Here is a 19,466-nt window from a genome sequence, read left to right as displayed (position 1 = left end):
GGTTTTGTCGATATAGGACTCGTTTTACTGTGGATACAGATACTTTTGTACCTGTTTCCTCCAGCATCTTCACAAGGTCCTTCGCTGTTGTTCTGGGATTGATTTGCACTTTTCGCACCAAACTACGTTCATCTCTAGGAGACAGAACACGTCTCCTTCCTGAGTGATATGATGGCTGCGTGGTCCCATGGTGTTTATACTTGCGTACTATTGTTTGTACAGATGAACGTGGTACCTTCAGGCGTTTGGAAATTGGTCCCAAGGATGAACCAGACATGTGGAGGTCTACAAATTTTTTGCTGAGGTCTTGGCTGATTTCTTTTGATTTTCCCATGATGTCAAGCAAATAGGCAGTGAGTTTGAAGGTAGGCCTTGAAATATATCAACAGGTACACCTCCAATTGACTCAAATGTTGTCAATTAGGCTATCAGAAGCTTCTAAAGCCATGACATCATTTTCTGGACTTTTCCAAGCTGTTTAAAGGCACAGTCAACTTAGTGTATGTAAACTTCTGACCCACTGGAATTGTGATACAGTGAATTTTAAGTGAAATAATCTGTCTGTAAACAATTGTTGGAAAAATACTTGTGTCATGCACAAAGTACATCTCCTAATCGACTTGCTAAAACTACAGTTTGTTAACAAGCAATTTATAGAGTGGTTGAAAAATGAGTTTTAATGACTCCCGACTTCCGACTTCAACTGTACCTGTCACTCACACTCTACCTCACAACCCATCTAATGCAAACTGTAAATCTGATGTTTTGCTAGCAGGGGTCAATTCCATTTTCATTCCTCTCAGTTAAATTAGATAAGGTAATTTCCATGTAAAAGGACCCATGAGCACCATGTGATGTTCATGAGCATGTCAAATTGGAGGTAAAATGTAAGCTAAGAGTATTTTTTTTTTTTCAGTTGGAGCATTTATATATTTTTCAACCATTTCCATCTAGAAAATGTGGGATTAGCAAAGGCCCCTACCAACTAATATCAACACTTTTAATTTTGGATACATTTTTCTGCCTTCTGTAAGTTGAAGAAACATTGCCTTGTGCCTTGATATTCTGTTACCAAACACCCACAGTCTCCCTCATAAGGAGGAAGCTATTAAAAGTACACAGAAGTAACAAGCAAAGGTAGACCTATCAATTAGTTCCAGTGTTTTTACGCATATAAAGGCTGTGTATTAATTATTAAGTATTTCAAAATCAAAATGTTGTCTCAAAATTGGTAACGGAATTTCTGCAATTGATTTGGGAAATGGGAAATCATAGTAGTCACAAACTACAGTTGGGTTCACAGGTTTGGACAGCACAGTGCAGTATAGCACAGTAGAGCACAGTGCAGTATAGCACAGTAGAGTATAGTTCAGTAGAGTAGAGTAGAGTTCAGTACAGAGCACAGTAGAGCACACTAGAGTTGAGTACACTATAATGTACTGTATTATACTGTAGTCTACTGTATGGTACTGAACTCTACTCTGCATTACTGTGCTCTACAGTACTCGCATGTGCTCTACTGTACTATACTGAAGTGTACTCTACTCCACTGTACTGTACTGAACTCTCCTCTTCTACTGTTCTGTGTTGTACTCTACTGAGCTCTACTGTGCTGTGCTTTGATGTCCAAATTTATGAAACATAGACATCTATGATTGGTTCAAATTTGATCCGTTCCGGACCAACCACATTTGGTCTTGTTTGGGGGCAGAGCTCACTAAAATAATAGCCAGTGTGTAGAATAATACCCAAATATGCAAAGTAGGATATTGCATATTTATACCTTTGACTACCTATTTAGGATACAATACCATGAAGAGAATTACATTAATATCTGTAATTATGCATATCTGTGTAGTACAGATCAGGGACCCATGATGTAATTCTGTTACCGGGTGTAAATCCACTTCACTTACTGTAGTTCAATAACCAAAAGGCATGTTGTCAAAGTAAATGTGTCATGTCATAGCTGATATTTAACAGTTTTTGGAAAACGTGGACATAAAACAGGACGGAGATTTTACCTACATTCTGTACCCAAACATTTGCATCTGCACAGTTCATCCAGTAAATGTGTTTTTGTAAAATTGTTTGTGTAAATTGTTAAAAGTAGACCTTTTGCATATAGTTAGTTGTGTGGTTGGTTAAACTTTGAATTCAATGGGTCTTAGTACAATTGCGTAACTGAGGAATTGCCCATAAGGAATTTCCCCATTGAAATACTAGTCCAATCCCTAAATGGACTGTTGAACGCAGTTACTGTATCGTAGATACACTACATGACCAAAAGTATATGGACACCTGCTCGTTGAACATCTGATTCCAAAATCATGGGCATTAACATGGAGTTGGTCCCCCCTTTGCTGCTATAACTGCCTCCATTCTTCTTGGAAGGCTTTCCACTAGATGTTGGAACATTGCTGCAGGTACTTGCTTTCATTCAGCCACAAGAGTTTTAGTGAGGTCGGACACTGAAGTTGAGCGATTAGGCCTGGCCTGCATACGGCGTTTCAATGAGAGGTCGACCGATTAAGTTTTTTCAACGCCGATACCGATACCGATTATTGGTGGACCCAAAAAAACGATACCGAATAATCGGCCGATTTAAATAAATGTATTTGTAATAATGACAATTACAACAATACTGAATGAACACTTATTTTAACTTAATATAATACATCAATAAAATCAATTTAGCCTCAAATAAATAATGAAACATGTTCAATTTGGTTTAAATAATGCAAAAACAAAGTGTTGGAGAAGAAAGTAAAAGTGCAATATGTGCCATGTAAAAAAGCTAACGTTTAAGTTCCTTGCTCAGAACATGAGAACATATGAAAGCTGGTGATTCCTTTTAACATGAGTCTTCAATATTCCCAGGTAAGAAGTTTTAGGTTGTATTTATTAAAGGAATTATAGGACTATTTCTCTCTACACCATTTGTATTTCATATACCTTGGACTATTGGATGTTCTTATAAGCACTTTAGTATTGCCAGTGTAACAGTATAGCTTCCGTCCCTCTCCTCGCACCTACCTGGGCTCGAACCAGGAAAACATCGACAAAAGCCACCCTCGACGCATCGTTACCCATCGCTCCACAAAAGCCACGGCCCATGCAGAGCAAGGAGAATAACTACTCCAAGTCTCAGAGTGAGTGACGTTTAAAACACTATTAGCGCGCACCCCGCTAACTAGCTAGCCATTTCACATTGGTATCACCAGCCTAATCTCGGGAGTTGATACGCTTGAAGTCATAAACAGCTCAGTGCTGTTTGAATGAATGCTTACGAGCCTGCTGCTGCCTATCGTCACTCAGTCAGACTGCTCTATCAAATCATAGACTTAATTATAACATTATAACACACAGAAATACGAGCCTTTGGTCATTAATATGGTCGAATTCGGAAACTATCATTTCGAAAACAAAACGTTTATTCTTTCAGGGAAATACGGAACCATTCCATATTTTATCTAACGGGTGGCATCCCTAAGTCTAAATATTGCTGTTACATTGTACAACCTTCAATGTTATGTCATAATTACGCAAAATTCTGGCAAATTAGTTCGCAACGAGCCAGGCGGCGCAAACTGTTGTATATACCCTGACTCTGCGTGCAATGACACAATTTCACCTTGTTAATATTGCCTGCTAACCTGGATTTCTTTTAGCTAAATACGCAGGTTTAAAAATATATACTTCTGTGTATTGATTTTAAGAAAGGCATTGACGTTTATGGTTAGGTACAGTCGTGCAACGATTGTGCATTTTTCGCAAATGAGCTTTTGTTAAATCATCCCCCGTTTGGCGAAGTTGGCTGTCTTTGTTAGGAATAAATAATCTTCACACAGTTCGCAATGAGCCAGGCGGCCCAAACTGCTGCATATACCCTGACTCTGTTGCAAGAGAAGTGACACAATTTACCTAGTTAAAATAAATTCATGTTAGCAGGCAATATTAACTAAATATGCAGGTTTAAAAATATTTACTTGTGTATTGATTTTAAGAAAGGCATTGATGTTTATGGTTAGGTACATGTTGGAGCAACGACAGTCCTTTTTCGCGAATGTGCACCGCATCGATTATATGCAACGCAGGACACGCTAGATAAACTAGTAATATCATCAACCATGTGTAGTTAACTAGTGATTATGATTGATTGTTTTTTATAAGATAAGTTTAATGCTAGCTAGCAACTTACCTTGCCTTCTTACTGCATTCGCATAACAGGCAGGCTCCTCATACTGCAATGTAAAGCAGGTGGTTAGAGCGTTGGAATAGTTAACCGTAAGGTTGCAAGATTGAATCCCCAAGCTGACAAGGTAAAAATCTGGCGTTCTGCCCCTGAACAAGGAAGTTAACCCACCGTTCCTAGGCCGTCATTGAAAATAAGAATATGTTCTTAACTGACTTGCCTAGGAAAAGGATTTCCTCAAAATGTTACCATGTAGTTGGAAACACAGAATCGTCTAGAATGTCATTGTATGCTGTAGCATTAATGTTTCCCTTCACTGGAACTAAGGGCCCTAGCCCGAACAAGGACAAACAGCCCCCAACCTATAGTCCTCCTCCACCAAACTTTATAGTTGGCACTATGCATTCGGGGAGGTAGCGTTCTCCTGGCATCTGCCAAACCCAGATTTGTCCATCCTACTGTGAGGTGGTTAAGTGTGATTCATCCTTCCAGAGAATGCGTTTCCATTGCTCCAGAGTCCAATGGCTGCGAGCTTTACACCACTCCAGCCGACAGTTGGTATTGTGCATGGTGATCTTAGGGTGGTGTACGGTTGCTCGGGCATGGAAACCCATTTCATTAATCTCCCAAAAAACAGTTCTCGTGCTGACGTGACTTCCAGAGGCAGTTTGAAACTTGGTAGTGAGTGTTGTAACCAAGGACAGACAATTTTTATGCGTTACGCGCTTCAGCACTCGGCTGTCCCGTTCTGTGAGCTTGTGTGGCCTACCACTTTGAGGCTGAGCTGTTGTTGCTCCTTGAAGTTTCCACTTCACAATAACCACTTACAGTTGACCGGGGCAACTCTAGCAGGGCAGAAAGTTTACAAATTGACTTGTGGAATCCTATGACGGTGCCATGTTGAAGGTCAATGAGATCTTCAGTAAGGCCATTCTACTGCCAATGTTTGTCTATGGAGATTGCATTTCTGTGTGCTCGATTTTATATGCCTGTTAGCAACTGGTGTGGCTGAAATTCCCGAATCCACTCATTTGAAGGGGTGTCCACATATTTTTGTATATACTGTATAGTGCAGTATACATCCAGTATTTGCCTTGCTGTCATCTCTCTGAAGGCCCCATTTCTCACAGGAGACAAATATGTTGACTATTCTTTTGTTTTTTTATGGCAGCTCCAATCCGATATGGACAGGGGGGATGGAACCCTGAAATACATTCTAAGTGGGGACGGGGCTGGAGACATATTTACCATTGATGAAAACAATGGTGACCTCCATGCCAATAAGAGACTGGATAGAGAGGATAAGGCCTTCTATACCCTCCGAGCCACCGTGGTCAACAAGAACACAGGCATAAAACTGGAGCCAGAGACAGAGTTTATTGTTAAACTCCATGACATCAACGACAACGAGCCAATATTCACTAAGGAGCTTTACACTGTCAGTGTACCAGAGAGGTCCAATATGGGTATGTGCTCTTTAACTTTAATTTGACTTTCGACATTTCAACGTCATGACCCTTCAATTTAACTCCCTTTGATGATAAAAGATCAGCACGGTTTCAAGGTCAATGGGAACTTAAAGTGTAAAATACCATGTATGGTTTTGATCATGTGGATGTGAGTTCGTATTCATCCTCAGCGATTACACAAAACCTTTTTTATCTTCCATTCTCAGGTACTTCAGTCACCCAGGTAACAGCCACGGACGCAGATGACAGCATGTACGGGAACAGCGCTAAACTACGATACAGCATCAGCCAGGGGCACCCGTACTTCTCAGTGGAACCCGACACAGGTCCGTCTGTCTGCCTGCTTGCCTTTATGTCTTTCTGTGTGATGCCTGTCTGTCTGTCTGAAACAGCAGCAATGCTGTTTAATCCCTCAAAGCAATTATTATTACAATGAAGAGAGAGACTGTAATGCAATGTAATGTTCAGAGTCAAACTTCCAGAGCAATTACTATTCTCTCAGCCCCCTGTGCATTTTCCAAAGTAGACTGAAACATTTAATCATTTCTAATGTGCACTCTGGAACATCTCCTGTTGCTGGTTCTGTGTTTAAACAAAAAGGAAATGGAAACAAAAAAGCCTCCAACCGGCAGATTATTGTGTGGCTTAACAGCGATATGGTTCATCCCTGATGTGACATGGACGATGATGTCTCCGTCACACCAGAGGACATGAAATCCTACGAACGTTGGAAAAAATAGATGTTTCTAAGGGTTAATCTGAAAACAGTCATATCATAGATTATAGAACCCATTCAAACAAGCCAAACCAGGCCAGGCCAGGCCAGGCCAGACATTATTGTATAGGATGGATGTTGGGTCCGTTGCCATTTTCACTGTCTCATAAAAATAATTAGGTTGAAGTCAGAAGTTTACATTACAGGTTGGAGTCATTAAAACTCATTTTTCAACAACTCCACAAATTTCTTGTTAACAAACTATAGTTTGGGCACGTCAATTAGGACATCTACTTTGTGCGTGACACAAGTACATTTTCCAACAACTGTTTACAGACAGATTATTTCACGTATAATTCACTGTATCACAATTCCAGTGGGTGAGAAGATTACATACACTAAGTTGACTGTGCCTTAAACAGCTTGGAAATGTCCAGAAAATTATGTCATGGCTTTAGAAGCTTCTGATAGACTAATTGACGTACTTTGAGTCAATTGGAGGTGTACCTGTGGATGTATTTAAATGCCTACCTTCAAACGCAGTGCCTCTTTCCTTGACATCATGGGAAAATCAAAAGAAATCAGCCAAGACCTCAGAAAAAGAATTGTAGACCTCCACAAGTCTGGTTCATCCTTGGGAGCAATTTCCAAATGCCTGAAGGTACCACGTTCATCTGTACAAACAACAGTATGCAAGTATAAACACCATGGGACCACGCAGCCGTCATATCGCTCAGGAAGGAGACGCGTTCTGTCTCCTAGAGATGAAATTAGTTTGGTGTGAAAAGTGCAAATCAATCCCAGAACAACAGCAAAGGGCCTAGGGCAGATGCTGGAGGAAACACGTACAAAGTATCCAAATCCACAGTAAAATGACATAACCTGCAAGGAAGAAGACACTGCTCTAAAACCGCCATAAAAAAGTCAGACTACTGTTTGCAACTGCACATGGGGACAAAGATCGTACTTTTTGGAGAAATGTCCTCTGGTTTGATGAAACAAAAATGGAACTGCTTGGCCATAATGACCATCGTTATGTTTGGAGGAAAAATGGGGAGGCTTGCAAACCGAAGATCCCAACCGTGAAGCACCGGGGTGGCAGCATCATGTTGTGGGGGTGCTTTGCTGCAGGAGGGACTGGTGCACTTCACAAAATAGATGGCATCATGAGGTAGGAAAATTATGTGGATATATTGAAGCAACATCTCAAGACATCAGTCAGGAAGTTAAATGACCCCAAGCATACTTCCAAAGTTGTGGCAAAATGGCTTAAGTACAACAAAGTCAAGGTATTCGAGTGGCCATCACAAAGCCCTGACCTCAGTCCCATAGAAAATGAGTGGGCACAACTGAAAAAGTGTGTACGAGCAAGGAGGCCTACAAACCTGATTCAGTTACACCAGGAGTAATGGGCCAAAATTCACCCAACTTATTGTGGGAAGCTTGTGGAAGGCTACCTGAAACGTTTGACCCAAGTTAAACAATTTAAAGGCAGTGCTACCAAATACTAATTGAGTGTATGTAAACTTCTGACCCACTGGGAATGTGATGAAATAAATGAAAACTGAAATAAATTATTCTCTCCACTATTATTCTGACATTTCACTTTCTTATAATAAAGTGGTGAACCTATCTGACCTAAGACAGAGTATTTTTACTCAGATTAAATCTGAGTTTAACTGAGTTTAAATTTGGCTAAGGTGTATGTAAACTTCCAACTTCAACTGTAAATACAGTAGTAAATGTTTCTTGTTAAATCCTACCATGAGGTCTTAGCAATGTGAAACTGTTTTTATTTTCTGATGTGGTGACCATTTCTTTGCAGAAGGTGCATCATCATAAACATCATAAACATTAGTTACGTTACTCCCATTGGTAATTATAACTATAATATTTGCTGATACATTAGTTAAATCAAGGACACCTACATATATTAGGTCATTCTCAAACTATACCATATCATTTAAATCTGTTTGACATGGTGGCTCCATGAGCGATCCCTACAGCCCTACAGGACTAGAGAAGGAGAAACGTGCTTAGCTAGCTAATTAACAATACATCTCATTATATTATATGACACATTAATATTGTGTTCCTCTGGTTTGTCCTCAGGCATAATCCGGACAGCCCTGGGGCCTGGAGAGATGGACCGGGAGAAGCGGGAACACTACCAGGTAGTGATTGAGGCCAAGGACATGGCAGGCCAGAGGGGCGGCTTAACCGGGACGACCACGGTCAATATCACCCTGACAGACGTCAACGACAACCCCCCGCGCTTCTCCCAGAGTGAGTACTGAGTACAGTGACTGGTATTATACTGGTGCTTGAAGTAGTAATTCGTAATGGTATTCATAGTAGTCCTAGTATTAGTGGTAGTGTCAGTGAGTGACATGTTGGTAACACAAATCAGTTTTTTAACCGTGTCATTGTGCTGTGTGTATGAGTGCCGTCAGCACTCATACACTCATACAGTTCGGCTGGTGCCTTGCTGAACTCGGCTAGCCGAACCAAACCAGTGTGCTCGCATACTCACTTAAAAGACCTTTGCTTGAAAAACGAGAAAAAAGCGTCAATAGTACTGTTTGTCCATTTTGAGACGCCGTAGCCAGTATACGCTTCCTCAAAATAGAAGGAATTAATCTAAGATAACTCAAGGAATCTCGCATTCATTTTGACACTTTTGAAGAGTAGATCTTAGTTGCTCAATTTTACATCTGACTAAGATCTTTGGTATTTTTCCATTTAAAAAAAAAAACGAATCAAGTTCTGGAGTAAAAATGCGCTTAACAAGTCACATAATAATTGCATGGACTCATTCTATGTGCAATAATGGTGTTTAACATGTTTTTGGAATGACTACCAAAACTCTGTACCCCGCACATTCAATTATCTGTAAGGTCCCTCAGTCAAGCAGTGAATTTCAAGCACAGAGTCAACCACAAAGACCAGGGAGGTTTTCCAGTGCCTCACAAAGAAGGGCACCTATTGGTAACAAAAAAAGGAGACATTGAATATCCCTTTGAGCTTGGTGAAGTTCTTAATTACACTTTGGATGGTGTATCAATACACCCAGTCACTACAAAGATACAGGCGTCCTTCCTAACTCAGTTGAAGGAGAGGACGGAAACTGCTCAGGGATTTCACCTTTTCACCATGAGGCCAATGGTGACTTTATAACAGTTACAGAGTTTAATAGCTGTGATAAGAGAAAATTGAGGATGGATCAACAACATTGTAGTTACTTCACAAGACTAACCCAAAGTCACCTTTCAGCAGGACAATAACCTAATGTGCAAGGCGAAATATACACTGGAGTTACTTACCAAGACGACGTTGAATGTTCTTGAGTGGCGTAGATACAGTTTTGACTTAAATCGGATTAAAAATCTACAGTGCATTCTGAAAGTATTCAGACTCCTTGACTTTTGCCACATTTAGTTACCTTACAGCCTTATTCTAAATTTGATTAAATGTTTTTTTTCCCTCGTCAATCTACACACAATATCTCATAATGACAAAGCAAAAACAGGTTTTTCAAAATGTTTTCAAATGTATTACAAATAAAACTGAAATATCACATTGGTATAAGTAATTTGAACCCTTTACTCAGTACTTTGTTGAAGCCCCTTTGGTAGCGATTACAGCCTTGAGTCCTCTTGGGTATGACACTACAAGCTTGGCACACCTGTAATTGGGGAGTTTCTCCCATTCTTCTCTGCAGATCTTCTCGGGCTCTGTCTGGTTGGATGGTGTGTGTCCCAGCACAGCTATTTTCAGGTCTCTCCAGAGATGTTCGATCAAGTTAAAGTCCGGGCTCTGGCTGATCCACTCAAGGACATTCAACAACTTGGCTGTGTGCTTAGGGTTGTTGTCCTGTTGGAAGGAGAACCTTCACCCCAGTCTGAGGTCCTGAGTGCTCTGGAGCAGGCATCTCATCAAGGATCTCTGTGTACTCTTCTCCTTTCACCTTTCCCTCAATCCTGACTAGACTCCCAGTCACTGCAGCTGAAAAACATCCCCGCAGCATGTTTCTGCCACCACCATGCTTCACCGTAGGGATGGTGCCAGGTTTCCTCCAGGCGTGATGCTTGGCATTCAGGCCAAAGAGTTCAATCTTGGTTTCATCAGACCAGAAAATCTTGTTTCTCCTGGTCAGAGTCCTTTAGGTCCTATTTTGGAAAACTCCAAGTGGGCTGTCATGTGCCTTTTACTGAGGAGTGGCTTCCTTCTGGCCACTCTAACATAAAAGCCTGATTGGTAGAGTGCTGCAGAGATGGTTGTCCTTCTGGAAGATTCTCCCATCTCTACAGAGGAACTCTAGTGCTCTGTCAGAGTGACCATTGGATTCTTGTTCACTTCCCTGACCATGGCCCTTCTCCCCCGATTGCTCAGTTTGGCTGGACAGCAAACTCTAAGAAGACAGGTGTGTGCCTTTTCAAATAATGTCCAATCAATTGAAATTACCGGAGGTGGACTCCAATCAAGTTGTAGAAACATCTCAAGGATGATCAATGGAAACAGGATGCACCTGAGCACAATTTTGAGTCTCATGGCAAAGGGTTTGAATACTTATGTAAATAAGGTATTTCTGTTTCTTAATGTTAATCATTTTGCAAAAAAAATTTAAAACCTGTTTTTGCTTTGTCGTTATGTGGTATTGTGTGTAGATTGATGAGGGGAATTTAAAAAAAATCTAATTTAGTATAAGGCTGTAACGTAACAAAATGTGGAAAAAATCAAGAATTCTGAATACTTTCCGAATGCACTATATGGCAAGACTTGAAAATGGCTGTCTATCAATAATCAACAACCAACTTAACAGAGCTTGAAGAATTTAAAAAAGAATAATGGGCAAATATTATACAATCCATGTTTGCAAAGCTCTTAGAGACTTACCCAGAAAAATACACAATTGTAATCGCTGCCAAAGATTCTAACATGTATTGACCCAGTGGGTTAAATACTTTTCTAATACATTTTTAAAAATATTTTCCATTAATATTTGACTTCCAATCATTTTTTACTTTGATTTTACAGAGTATTTTGTGTAGATCGTTGACAAACAAATCACAATTAAATCAATTTCAATCCCACTTTTTAACTCATCAAAATGTGGGGAAAAATCAAGGGGTGTGAATAGTTTCTTAAGGCAAATGTGTTAGTGTCAGAAACATAGATGTGTGGATGAGGACCTGGCACAGTAAACCACTCAGTCTCCATGCCAGAGGAAGACCAACAATCTCTTCTGTTTCTGACACGCTTATGCAATTCTGTCTCATGGTTCTAGGCCATTCTGGTTCAGTTTCGTAAACACACTTTTCTTCTTCTCGCCAACATAATTACGGAGGCAATTGGTTTTGAGTGGTGTGAAATCGCGGTGAATGTTGCCGATATTCCAATATGAAGTTCTGTAGATCTCAGGTTCATACAGAACATTCTTGATTTCCATGTGTGTCTGTTTATGTTCATGTTCCAGGCATATATCAGTTCAGCGTTCCAGAATCCATGAAAGCTGGAACTCCTGTTGGCAGAATCAAAGCAGTGGATAAAGACCTTGGGAAGAATGCAGAGATGTTCTACAACGTTGTCGGCGGGGACGGCTTGGACATGTTCGATGTCATCACAGACAAAGACTCACAGGAAGGCATCATTATTGTTGGAAAGGTAACAGCCATTACTCCTGTAAATTACATCTACTGTATAGTCACCCATACCTATAGTGCCTGCTTTGTTAGACCTGAGGTCATCAGACCATCAGACCATCAGAAACTCTATTACTGTATCTGTTATTGTATGATAAGTACATACTTCAAAACATAACCGTACTGCATCAGTGCAGAATATTACTCCCCTACCATGTTCTATTGTCACTGTATCCCTGTCCTTGCAGCCATTGGACTATGAAAAGACCCGATCCTACACACTGGAGATCCAGGTACAGAACACTCAGACCTTGGACACTCGTTTCCTAGGGTACCTACCCACTAAGGACATGGCCACAGTCAGGATTGGTATAGAGGATGTGGATGAGCCTCCTCTGTTTGAGAGAGCCAGCTACATGATGGAGGTGAAGGAGGATGCAGCCGTGGGTACTGCAGTAGGGTCTGTCAGGGCCATGGACCCGGATGGATACAACAGCCCAGTCAGGTTAGTTAGAGCACTGCTTTGCTTTCCCTCTAGCCCGCCCACTCATTTCTACCTACCACCCACAGGTAATGGAGAGACTGGTTATAGTCATTTGTATCATGGGTAATTTGATGGATGTTAAAGGTTATGTTACAGTAGTTTTGAAACTGTAGAATGATTAGAGTTGGATAGGTCATCTCATTCATTTGGGAGTCTAGAAGAAGTCGTGTCCATATTAAGCAAAGCACAAGGTGTGTATTCTGCACCATCTCCACACATACCTTTTTTAGTGAGTTCTTCTCAATGTCCAAAGTCCCTTAATTACCACTCCTCATGGAAATACACTGAAAGGGCATCTAGTATGAACAAATAACAGGATCATTGCATAATCTGCTGGATGATGAAACTGTTAGGGCTGGTCTGGTCGGTGCCACTGTTCAGAGCTGTTCCCTCTCCAGTACAGGTATTAAAATAGAGTGATATAAGTCCCACTGTCTGTTTAGGGCAGATCCTCCGGGCGTGCAGTATTCAGAATCAACTGCTGTTATCATACAGAGAGGGCAGAGAATGAGTGGACTGAGAAAGTTTTCAACTTATTGAGTGAAAAGGGGGTGTCAAATACAGTAGGAGATGTTGGTGAGTGCTAGAAAATAGAAGTGTATTGTTTTAAAAGCCTGTAGTAAACCCTCTGAAATATTTCACAAACCTCCATGCTTTCAATCATTGTCTTACATTTTGTGTATCTATCGTATAGGTACTCCATTGATCGTCGCACAGATCTGGACCGGCTTTTTAACGTGCATTCTGGGAATGGGTCCGTATTCATCACAAGACCTCTCGACCGAGAAGAAGCTGCCTGGCACAACATTTCTGTTATCGCAACTGAATTCAGTATGTCTTTCACAGCTTTATCAGGCACATGAATTCACAATACAAACTATTCTAAAAAGGCTATGGAGTTCAATTATTATATTCTGCCCTGTTTTGAAACATTAAAAAAACAAATATCATATAATTATTTATTGCAGTTATTATTCATAATAGCTTTTTATGTGTATGTTTGCTTTACAGACAAACCTCTGCAGACCAGTCGGGGGCCTGTTTATATCCGTCTTCTAGATGTCAACGACAACGCACCAACATTTGCCTCTTTCTACGAGACGTTTGTTTGTGAAAAGACCAAGGCTGGACAGGTACGGAACGCAGATCCTCCACTTAGGTCCCATGATAGATAGTGTTTGACATGAATTAATTATTCTCATTGCTATAATTACTCTATATCATTGTGACATCTAGAGGTTCTACAATAGGCTATATGCCCAAGAATACCACAAATGATGATAAAGCATTGTGATGAGTGCTGCATTCCTCTGGGGAAGTGATTGGTCTCCAGGGTCTACTTTCTGTGGCAGCTGATGAGATGATCTGTCATGGCAGGTGACAGTAGCTGTCACACATCAAGGACATGTTTCAATAGGTGCCCACCACATGTCTATTCCTCTACTCCTTCTCCTTTCATCCCTCCTTCATCCCTCTGTCATTATTCATAATTAATTCAGAGGCCCATCCTTGGTTCTTCTGTGTTTGTGTTTGCTGCCCTCCTGTTTACCATGCAATGTCCCATGAGAGAAGTCAATACAATCATCTACAATGGATCTTCCAAAATGGTTATTTATTTTTGTCATTAATTAAATAAACACACCAATCTGTTATGTCTATATGCATGGTCTCTAGCCCACAATTTTAGCCTCCAATTTTCGTCAATATCGCCAGCCTGGAAAACCAAAGTATACCTTACTATATGAATTGATATCTGACAGCACACATATTATTTTAAAAATATGAATCCGTTTTTGTTTATCCTGTAAACAGAAGATCCAGACGGTGAGTGCGGTGGATGCAGATGACCCCGCAGGTGGACACAAGTTCTTCTTCAGTCTGGCTACGGAGGGAGCTTACAGAGGCAACTTCACAGTCAGAGACAATGGAGGTGAGTACTGTACTGTAGGATCTCTTTGGGTCTCTATCATACACAGTCAACACCTGATATTATGTTTGGGTCTCAATCATACACAGTCAGCACCTGTTATTATGTTTGGGTGTCTATCATACACAGTCAACACCTGATATTATGTTTGGGTCTCTATCATACACAGTCAACACCTGATATTATGTTTGGGTCTCTATCATACACAGGCAGCACCTGATATTATGTTTGGGTGTCTATCATACACAGTCAGCACCTGATATTATGTTTGGGTGTCTCATACACAGTCAACACCTGATATTATGTTTGGGTGTCTATCATACACAGTCAACACCTGATATTATGTATAGGTGTCTATCATACACAGTCAAAACCTGATATTATGTTTGGGTCTCTATCATACACAGTCAACACCTGATATTATGTTTGGGTCTCTATCATACACAGGCAGCACCTGATATTATGTTTGGGTGTCTATCATACACAGTCAGCACCTGATATTATGTTTGGGTCTCTATCATACACAGTCAACACCTGATATTATGTTTGGGTCTCTATCATACACAGTCAACACCTGATTATTTATATTTTTTATACTATTTATATTTTCTATTAAATGTTTTATCTTATCTTTCACTCCGCATTGTTGGAAATGGACCTGTAAGTAAGCATTTCACTGTTAGTCTACACCTGTGGTCATACGAAGCATGTGACAAATACAATTTGATTTGACATTATAGTAAATATGTTATAATGCCTAATTGCATACATGACTATGGCACCTTATGGTTATTCCAATGAATCCAATGAACCAGGCTGGAAGGCAATTCTGCAGTCTATGTGCAATCAGTCACCCTTCATAGCCGTATAACACACTATAATGTGGCAGTTACATCAGTCTTAACATGTGTGTTAAATGTATGTTGTTTCCCTCTAGATAACACAGCTGGCGTCCTAACCCGGCGCTCCAGCTACAGCCGACTGCACAAGAGCGTCTACCTGGTTCCTGTGGTGATCACAGACGGGGACTTCCCCATGCAGAGCAGCACGGGGACGCTGACGGTGCGCGTGTGCACCTGCGACCGCGAGGGCAACATGGAGCTGTGCAACGCCGAGGCCCAGACCAGCTCAGCTGGACTCAGCACCGGGGCCCTGGTGGCTATCCTGCTTTGTGTTATTATCCTCCTCAGTGAGTATAGCTGTCTGTTTGTCTATCTGGCTGGCTGTGTGAGTACAGTATATTGATTGAGTCCTCATTGACTATAGCTGTCTGTTTGTCTGTCTGGCTCTGACCATCTCCATCTCCAGTTTAGTCATTCACATTAATGTACAGTATGTAAAATATCTCTCTTTAATAAGAAATTCCACAGGTTCTAGTGTAGTTGCTATATTTTAGATGTTCAATTTGACCCTCCTGTATATCACCTGAATGTGTACACATACGAGTACGCACACACACACACACACACACACACACACAGGCACCTCTAAGAATGCCCTAAATTCCCGTCTATTTCACTCTTGGCTGTGTACGGCAAACGTGTTATTTATGGAGGATCACAACAAGTCCAATGAGATTCAGATTGGAGACAGGATAGTAGACAGGCAGTAAAAATAACCCCTGATACACCAGGAGTTACTTTAATGAAAAATAATATTATGCGATTACCCCAATATATTACTTCAGCACCATTAACTACATATAATGGAAAGGTATTTATTAAACGTGGCACCATTTCCTGGTTATCTATAAGTTTCTACTTGCAATCTCATTGGGATGTTAAAATTCAAAAATGTTTCAGCATCTCAACTGCAGTTGTTTCTAAATTGTTACTGCGCTGTTGTACTGGGCTGCAGGAAGCAGCCCGTGTTCTAATGCAGTGTTCACTGCAGCATGAGCAGCGAGATAAGATGAAATCAACCAGCCCTGAACAGCAAACCTCTTGCTAACGCTGCCTCGCTCTCTCTCTCCATCTCTCTGTGTCTCTCTCTCTGTGTCTATCTCTGTCACTCTCTCCCTATCTGTCTCTATCTCCGTCGCTCTCTCCCTTCCTCCCTCTTTCTGTCACTCTCTCCCTCTCTGTTTCTCAGTGATCATAGTTCTGTTTGCGGCACTGAAGAAGCAGAAGAAAAAGGAGCCTCTGATCATCTCTAAAGAGGACGTGCGAGACAACGTCGTCAGCTACAACGACGAGGGGGGCGGAGAGGAGGACACCCAAGCCTTCGACATCGGGGCTCTGCGTAACCCCGAAGCCATCGAGGAGAGCAAGCAGAGGCGGGACATCATCCCCTCGGACACACTGTACCCCCCTCTCAGACAGACAGTCATTCCATCGCGGGACAACGCCGATGTCCGGGACTTCATAAACCAAAGGGTGCAGGATAACGACAATAACCCCACCGCCCCCCCTTATGACTCTCTGGCCACATATGCCTACGAGGGAACCGGTTCAGTGGCTGAGTCTCTCAGCTCCCTAGGGTCAGCTTCCTCTGAAGGGGACCAGGACTACAACTACCTCAGTGACTGGGGGCCCCGCTTCAGGAAACTGGCTGACATGTACGGGGCTGAGGACAGCGACTGTGACTCCTAACACACTACCTGACCTGTTTCTGGGGCCGGAGCTAGGAGGATGAACTATGAACTATAACTGACTGTAAATCTCTCTTCTCAAAAAATGAGGACAAATGTTGCAGCCCGAGTTTTTTACAAAGTGCCCTTTTATTTCTTCCAACGCAACTATAGGCCATAGCTCTTTCTGATGGCCAGACCAGATAGAGACTGTGCAGCTGTGTGGAATCTTTTTTTTTTACTATTTTAGTGCAAGGCCAACTTTTCCAGAGAAGGTGAACTTCAGTTAATGATCCTGAGTTCAATGTCAAAATAAACTATAAATATATACATTTATTTTTATTTTCTGGTTACATCTGTATCTATATGCTGCATTGGAAGGGATTACATATTTCTCTGAATAATTATGTGTATTCTTGAGAGATATCTCCTATAGTTTCTCTGTACTGTTACTGAAGTGCAGTATGTTGTACTTTGTATATTTGAGTGTTTTAGTGAATTTGAACTCTGCTTTTCCAGGAACAAGGAACTGGAATTGAACATCTCTTTAGGTAATTCTTCGTACCTTATTTTAAAATGGCCAAATACTTTAAATGGCAGGAAAGCCCAGGACCAAAATAAAACATTTCTTCATGAAAGTTTATGGAACTTGGGCAGCCACTCTGTACTTACTCTATTCCCCTATGAATGAAGAAATGGATGGAGATGAGGTTTGATGCTCTAAGATTTACAGTGAATTTCAGCAACATCTGACAACATCGACATAATCCATCACAAATCGATAATGGTCACATTAGACATGTTTATGGGCGGGGCGATATATACACATACTGTATGTCTTACTTACATACATTCTGCACAAAAAGCCTACAAGGTGAATGAGCATACCACCAGAGAAGGAGATTGGCTGAGAAAAACAGACATTTTAACAGCTTTTACAGAGAGAAAGCATTTACATAAAGAATTACCTAACATCCTTGAAAAGAACCAAAACTATAGACAGCATCTGAAGTAAATATTTCATTCAGCCATGTGTTTGCTAATTGTTCTGTTCTCTCTCTCTGACAACATTGGATGATAATGCTTTTCACTCTCTGAACTCATATCATACTTAGTAGCTAAGCGAACATAAGCAATCACTCCAAAACAACTTCATCATTAAATAAGTTGAGACGGGATCTAAAGGATCAATTACAACTGCTTCGACTTTGAAAGTGTCTGTGGATAATGATGTGTTGGGTATTTGGGTACATCATTCTGATTTGACATCAAACTTTTCTCTGTAAAATTGTTTGACTAAATAATGGTATATACTGTGGTTGAAACTGTGCTTTGTGGCAGTGATTTGAGAGCATAGCTAATGTTCATGATGTACTACTTTACTTTTTATGTTGTGATTTTCTTTGTACCAAATATATATAGGACACATGCTGAATTAATATTGTTGAAACACAAGCATCCAACCAATATCGCTGTTTTTGATGTCTTTTGGAGTTGTACAACTAAATGTGGACACTACAGGCTACAGTACATGTCATACTATGATGTATTAACAATTGTCAAATTTTACCATAATAAACTTTTCCAGTAAACCACAAAATAAATGCTCATCGAATTACATTAAAAGTGAAATTCAGCAACTCTTGGAGGAATTTCATTAAAAAACTGCTTCTGGTCCTCCAAGACCTGCTGATTTTCTTCAATGTAGTTTGCTCCTCAACTCATGCAACTTGGTTGGAGAGCGAGGTAGTCGCAGTGTTCCTTTCCCATTGCATCTAATTTAATCAATTCAGCTACAATACTACTGTACCATCACACAAACTGGTCACTGACGTCTTTCTCAGACTGGCTACATTTCAGTACCAATAGCCTACTTTACTGTACGCATGTCACATGACTCACTCTGGTTCTCCCCCAGCATTACCTAAGTAGTACAATCTGTGATTGAGATCTGGAGATCTCTCAGGACTGGAAACCTGATTTAGAGAGAGGGTATTCATTTCTAAGTTGATATTGGTTTAGCAGATCAGATGTTAGGCAGATGGTGACATTTAAGACAATGCCTTTGCTAATTGACTCGTACCAGGCCTCTCTCTCCCCATCTGTAAGCATGTGTGCTAGCATCTCATCTGATGGTGGTGGCTAAGTTTGCTTCATACAATCGTAGATGAGCAGCCGATGCTGAAAATGGTACCTGTGGAAGTTAGCCACCCAGTTCCATTGTTGAAAACATCCCAAGGGATTAAAGGATACTTGTATTCAACCAAGAACCTTATATTAACATTTAGCCTAGCTGCTCATGTTTTAATCATTGTTGTTTGTGGTCATTCATTTGGTTTTTCACAAAAATGACAGAACAGTTGGAGATGGCATCAGCAATTCTACAAAGAAGCCAACCATTGTCA

The 19,466-nt window shown here is 40.8% G+C and overlaps 1 protein-coding gene across 2 annotated transcripts in view; it reads left to right on the top strand.

Moving 5' to 3' along the window:
• cdh6 (cadherin 6) overlaps positions 1 to 18,014 on the top strand; it is a 37,773-nt gene extending 19,759 nt beyond the window's left edge. For both annotated transcript variants that reach the window (XM_042328786.1, XM_024435642.2), the window contains 10 exons: positions 5,367 to 5,661; positions 5,871 to 5,990; positions 8,492 to 8,665; positions 11,856 to 12,043; positions 12,270 to 12,526; positions 13,260 to 13,396; positions 13,577 to 13,698; positions 14,378 to 14,495; positions 15,430 to 15,681; positions 16,584 to 18,014. In XM_042328786.1, the coding sequence (XP_042184720.1) occupies positions 5,367 to 5,661; positions 5,871 to 5,990; positions 8,492 to 8,665; positions 11,856 to 12,043; positions 12,270 to 12,526; positions 13,260 to 13,396; positions 13,577 to 13,698; positions 14,378 to 14,495; positions 15,430 to 15,681; positions 16,584 to 17,083 (2,163 nt within the window). In that variant the 3' untranslated portion in view covers positions 17,084 to 18,014. The remainder of the gene's footprint in view (positions 1 to 5,366; positions 5,662 to 5,870; positions 5,991 to 8,491; positions 8,666 to 11,855; positions 12,044 to 12,269; positions 12,527 to 13,259; positions 13,397 to 13,576; positions 13,699 to 14,377; positions 14,496 to 15,429; positions 15,682 to 16,583) is intronic.
• The last annotated feature ends 1,452 nt before the right edge of the window (positions 18,015 to 19,466 follow it).

The sequence above is a fragment of the Oncorhynchus tshawytscha genome, linkage group LG10 (assembly GCF_018296145.1).
Source record: "Oncorhynchus tshawytscha isolate Ot180627B linkage group LG10, Otsh_v2.0, whole genome shotgun sequence".
Classification (NCBI taxonomy): domain Eukaryota; kingdom Metazoa; phylum Chordata; class Actinopteri; order Salmoniformes; family Salmonidae; genus Oncorhynchus; species Oncorhynchus tshawytscha.
The sequence above is the reverse complement of the archived record's forward strand: the minus strand, read 5'-3'. Positions and strand labels throughout refer to the sequence as shown.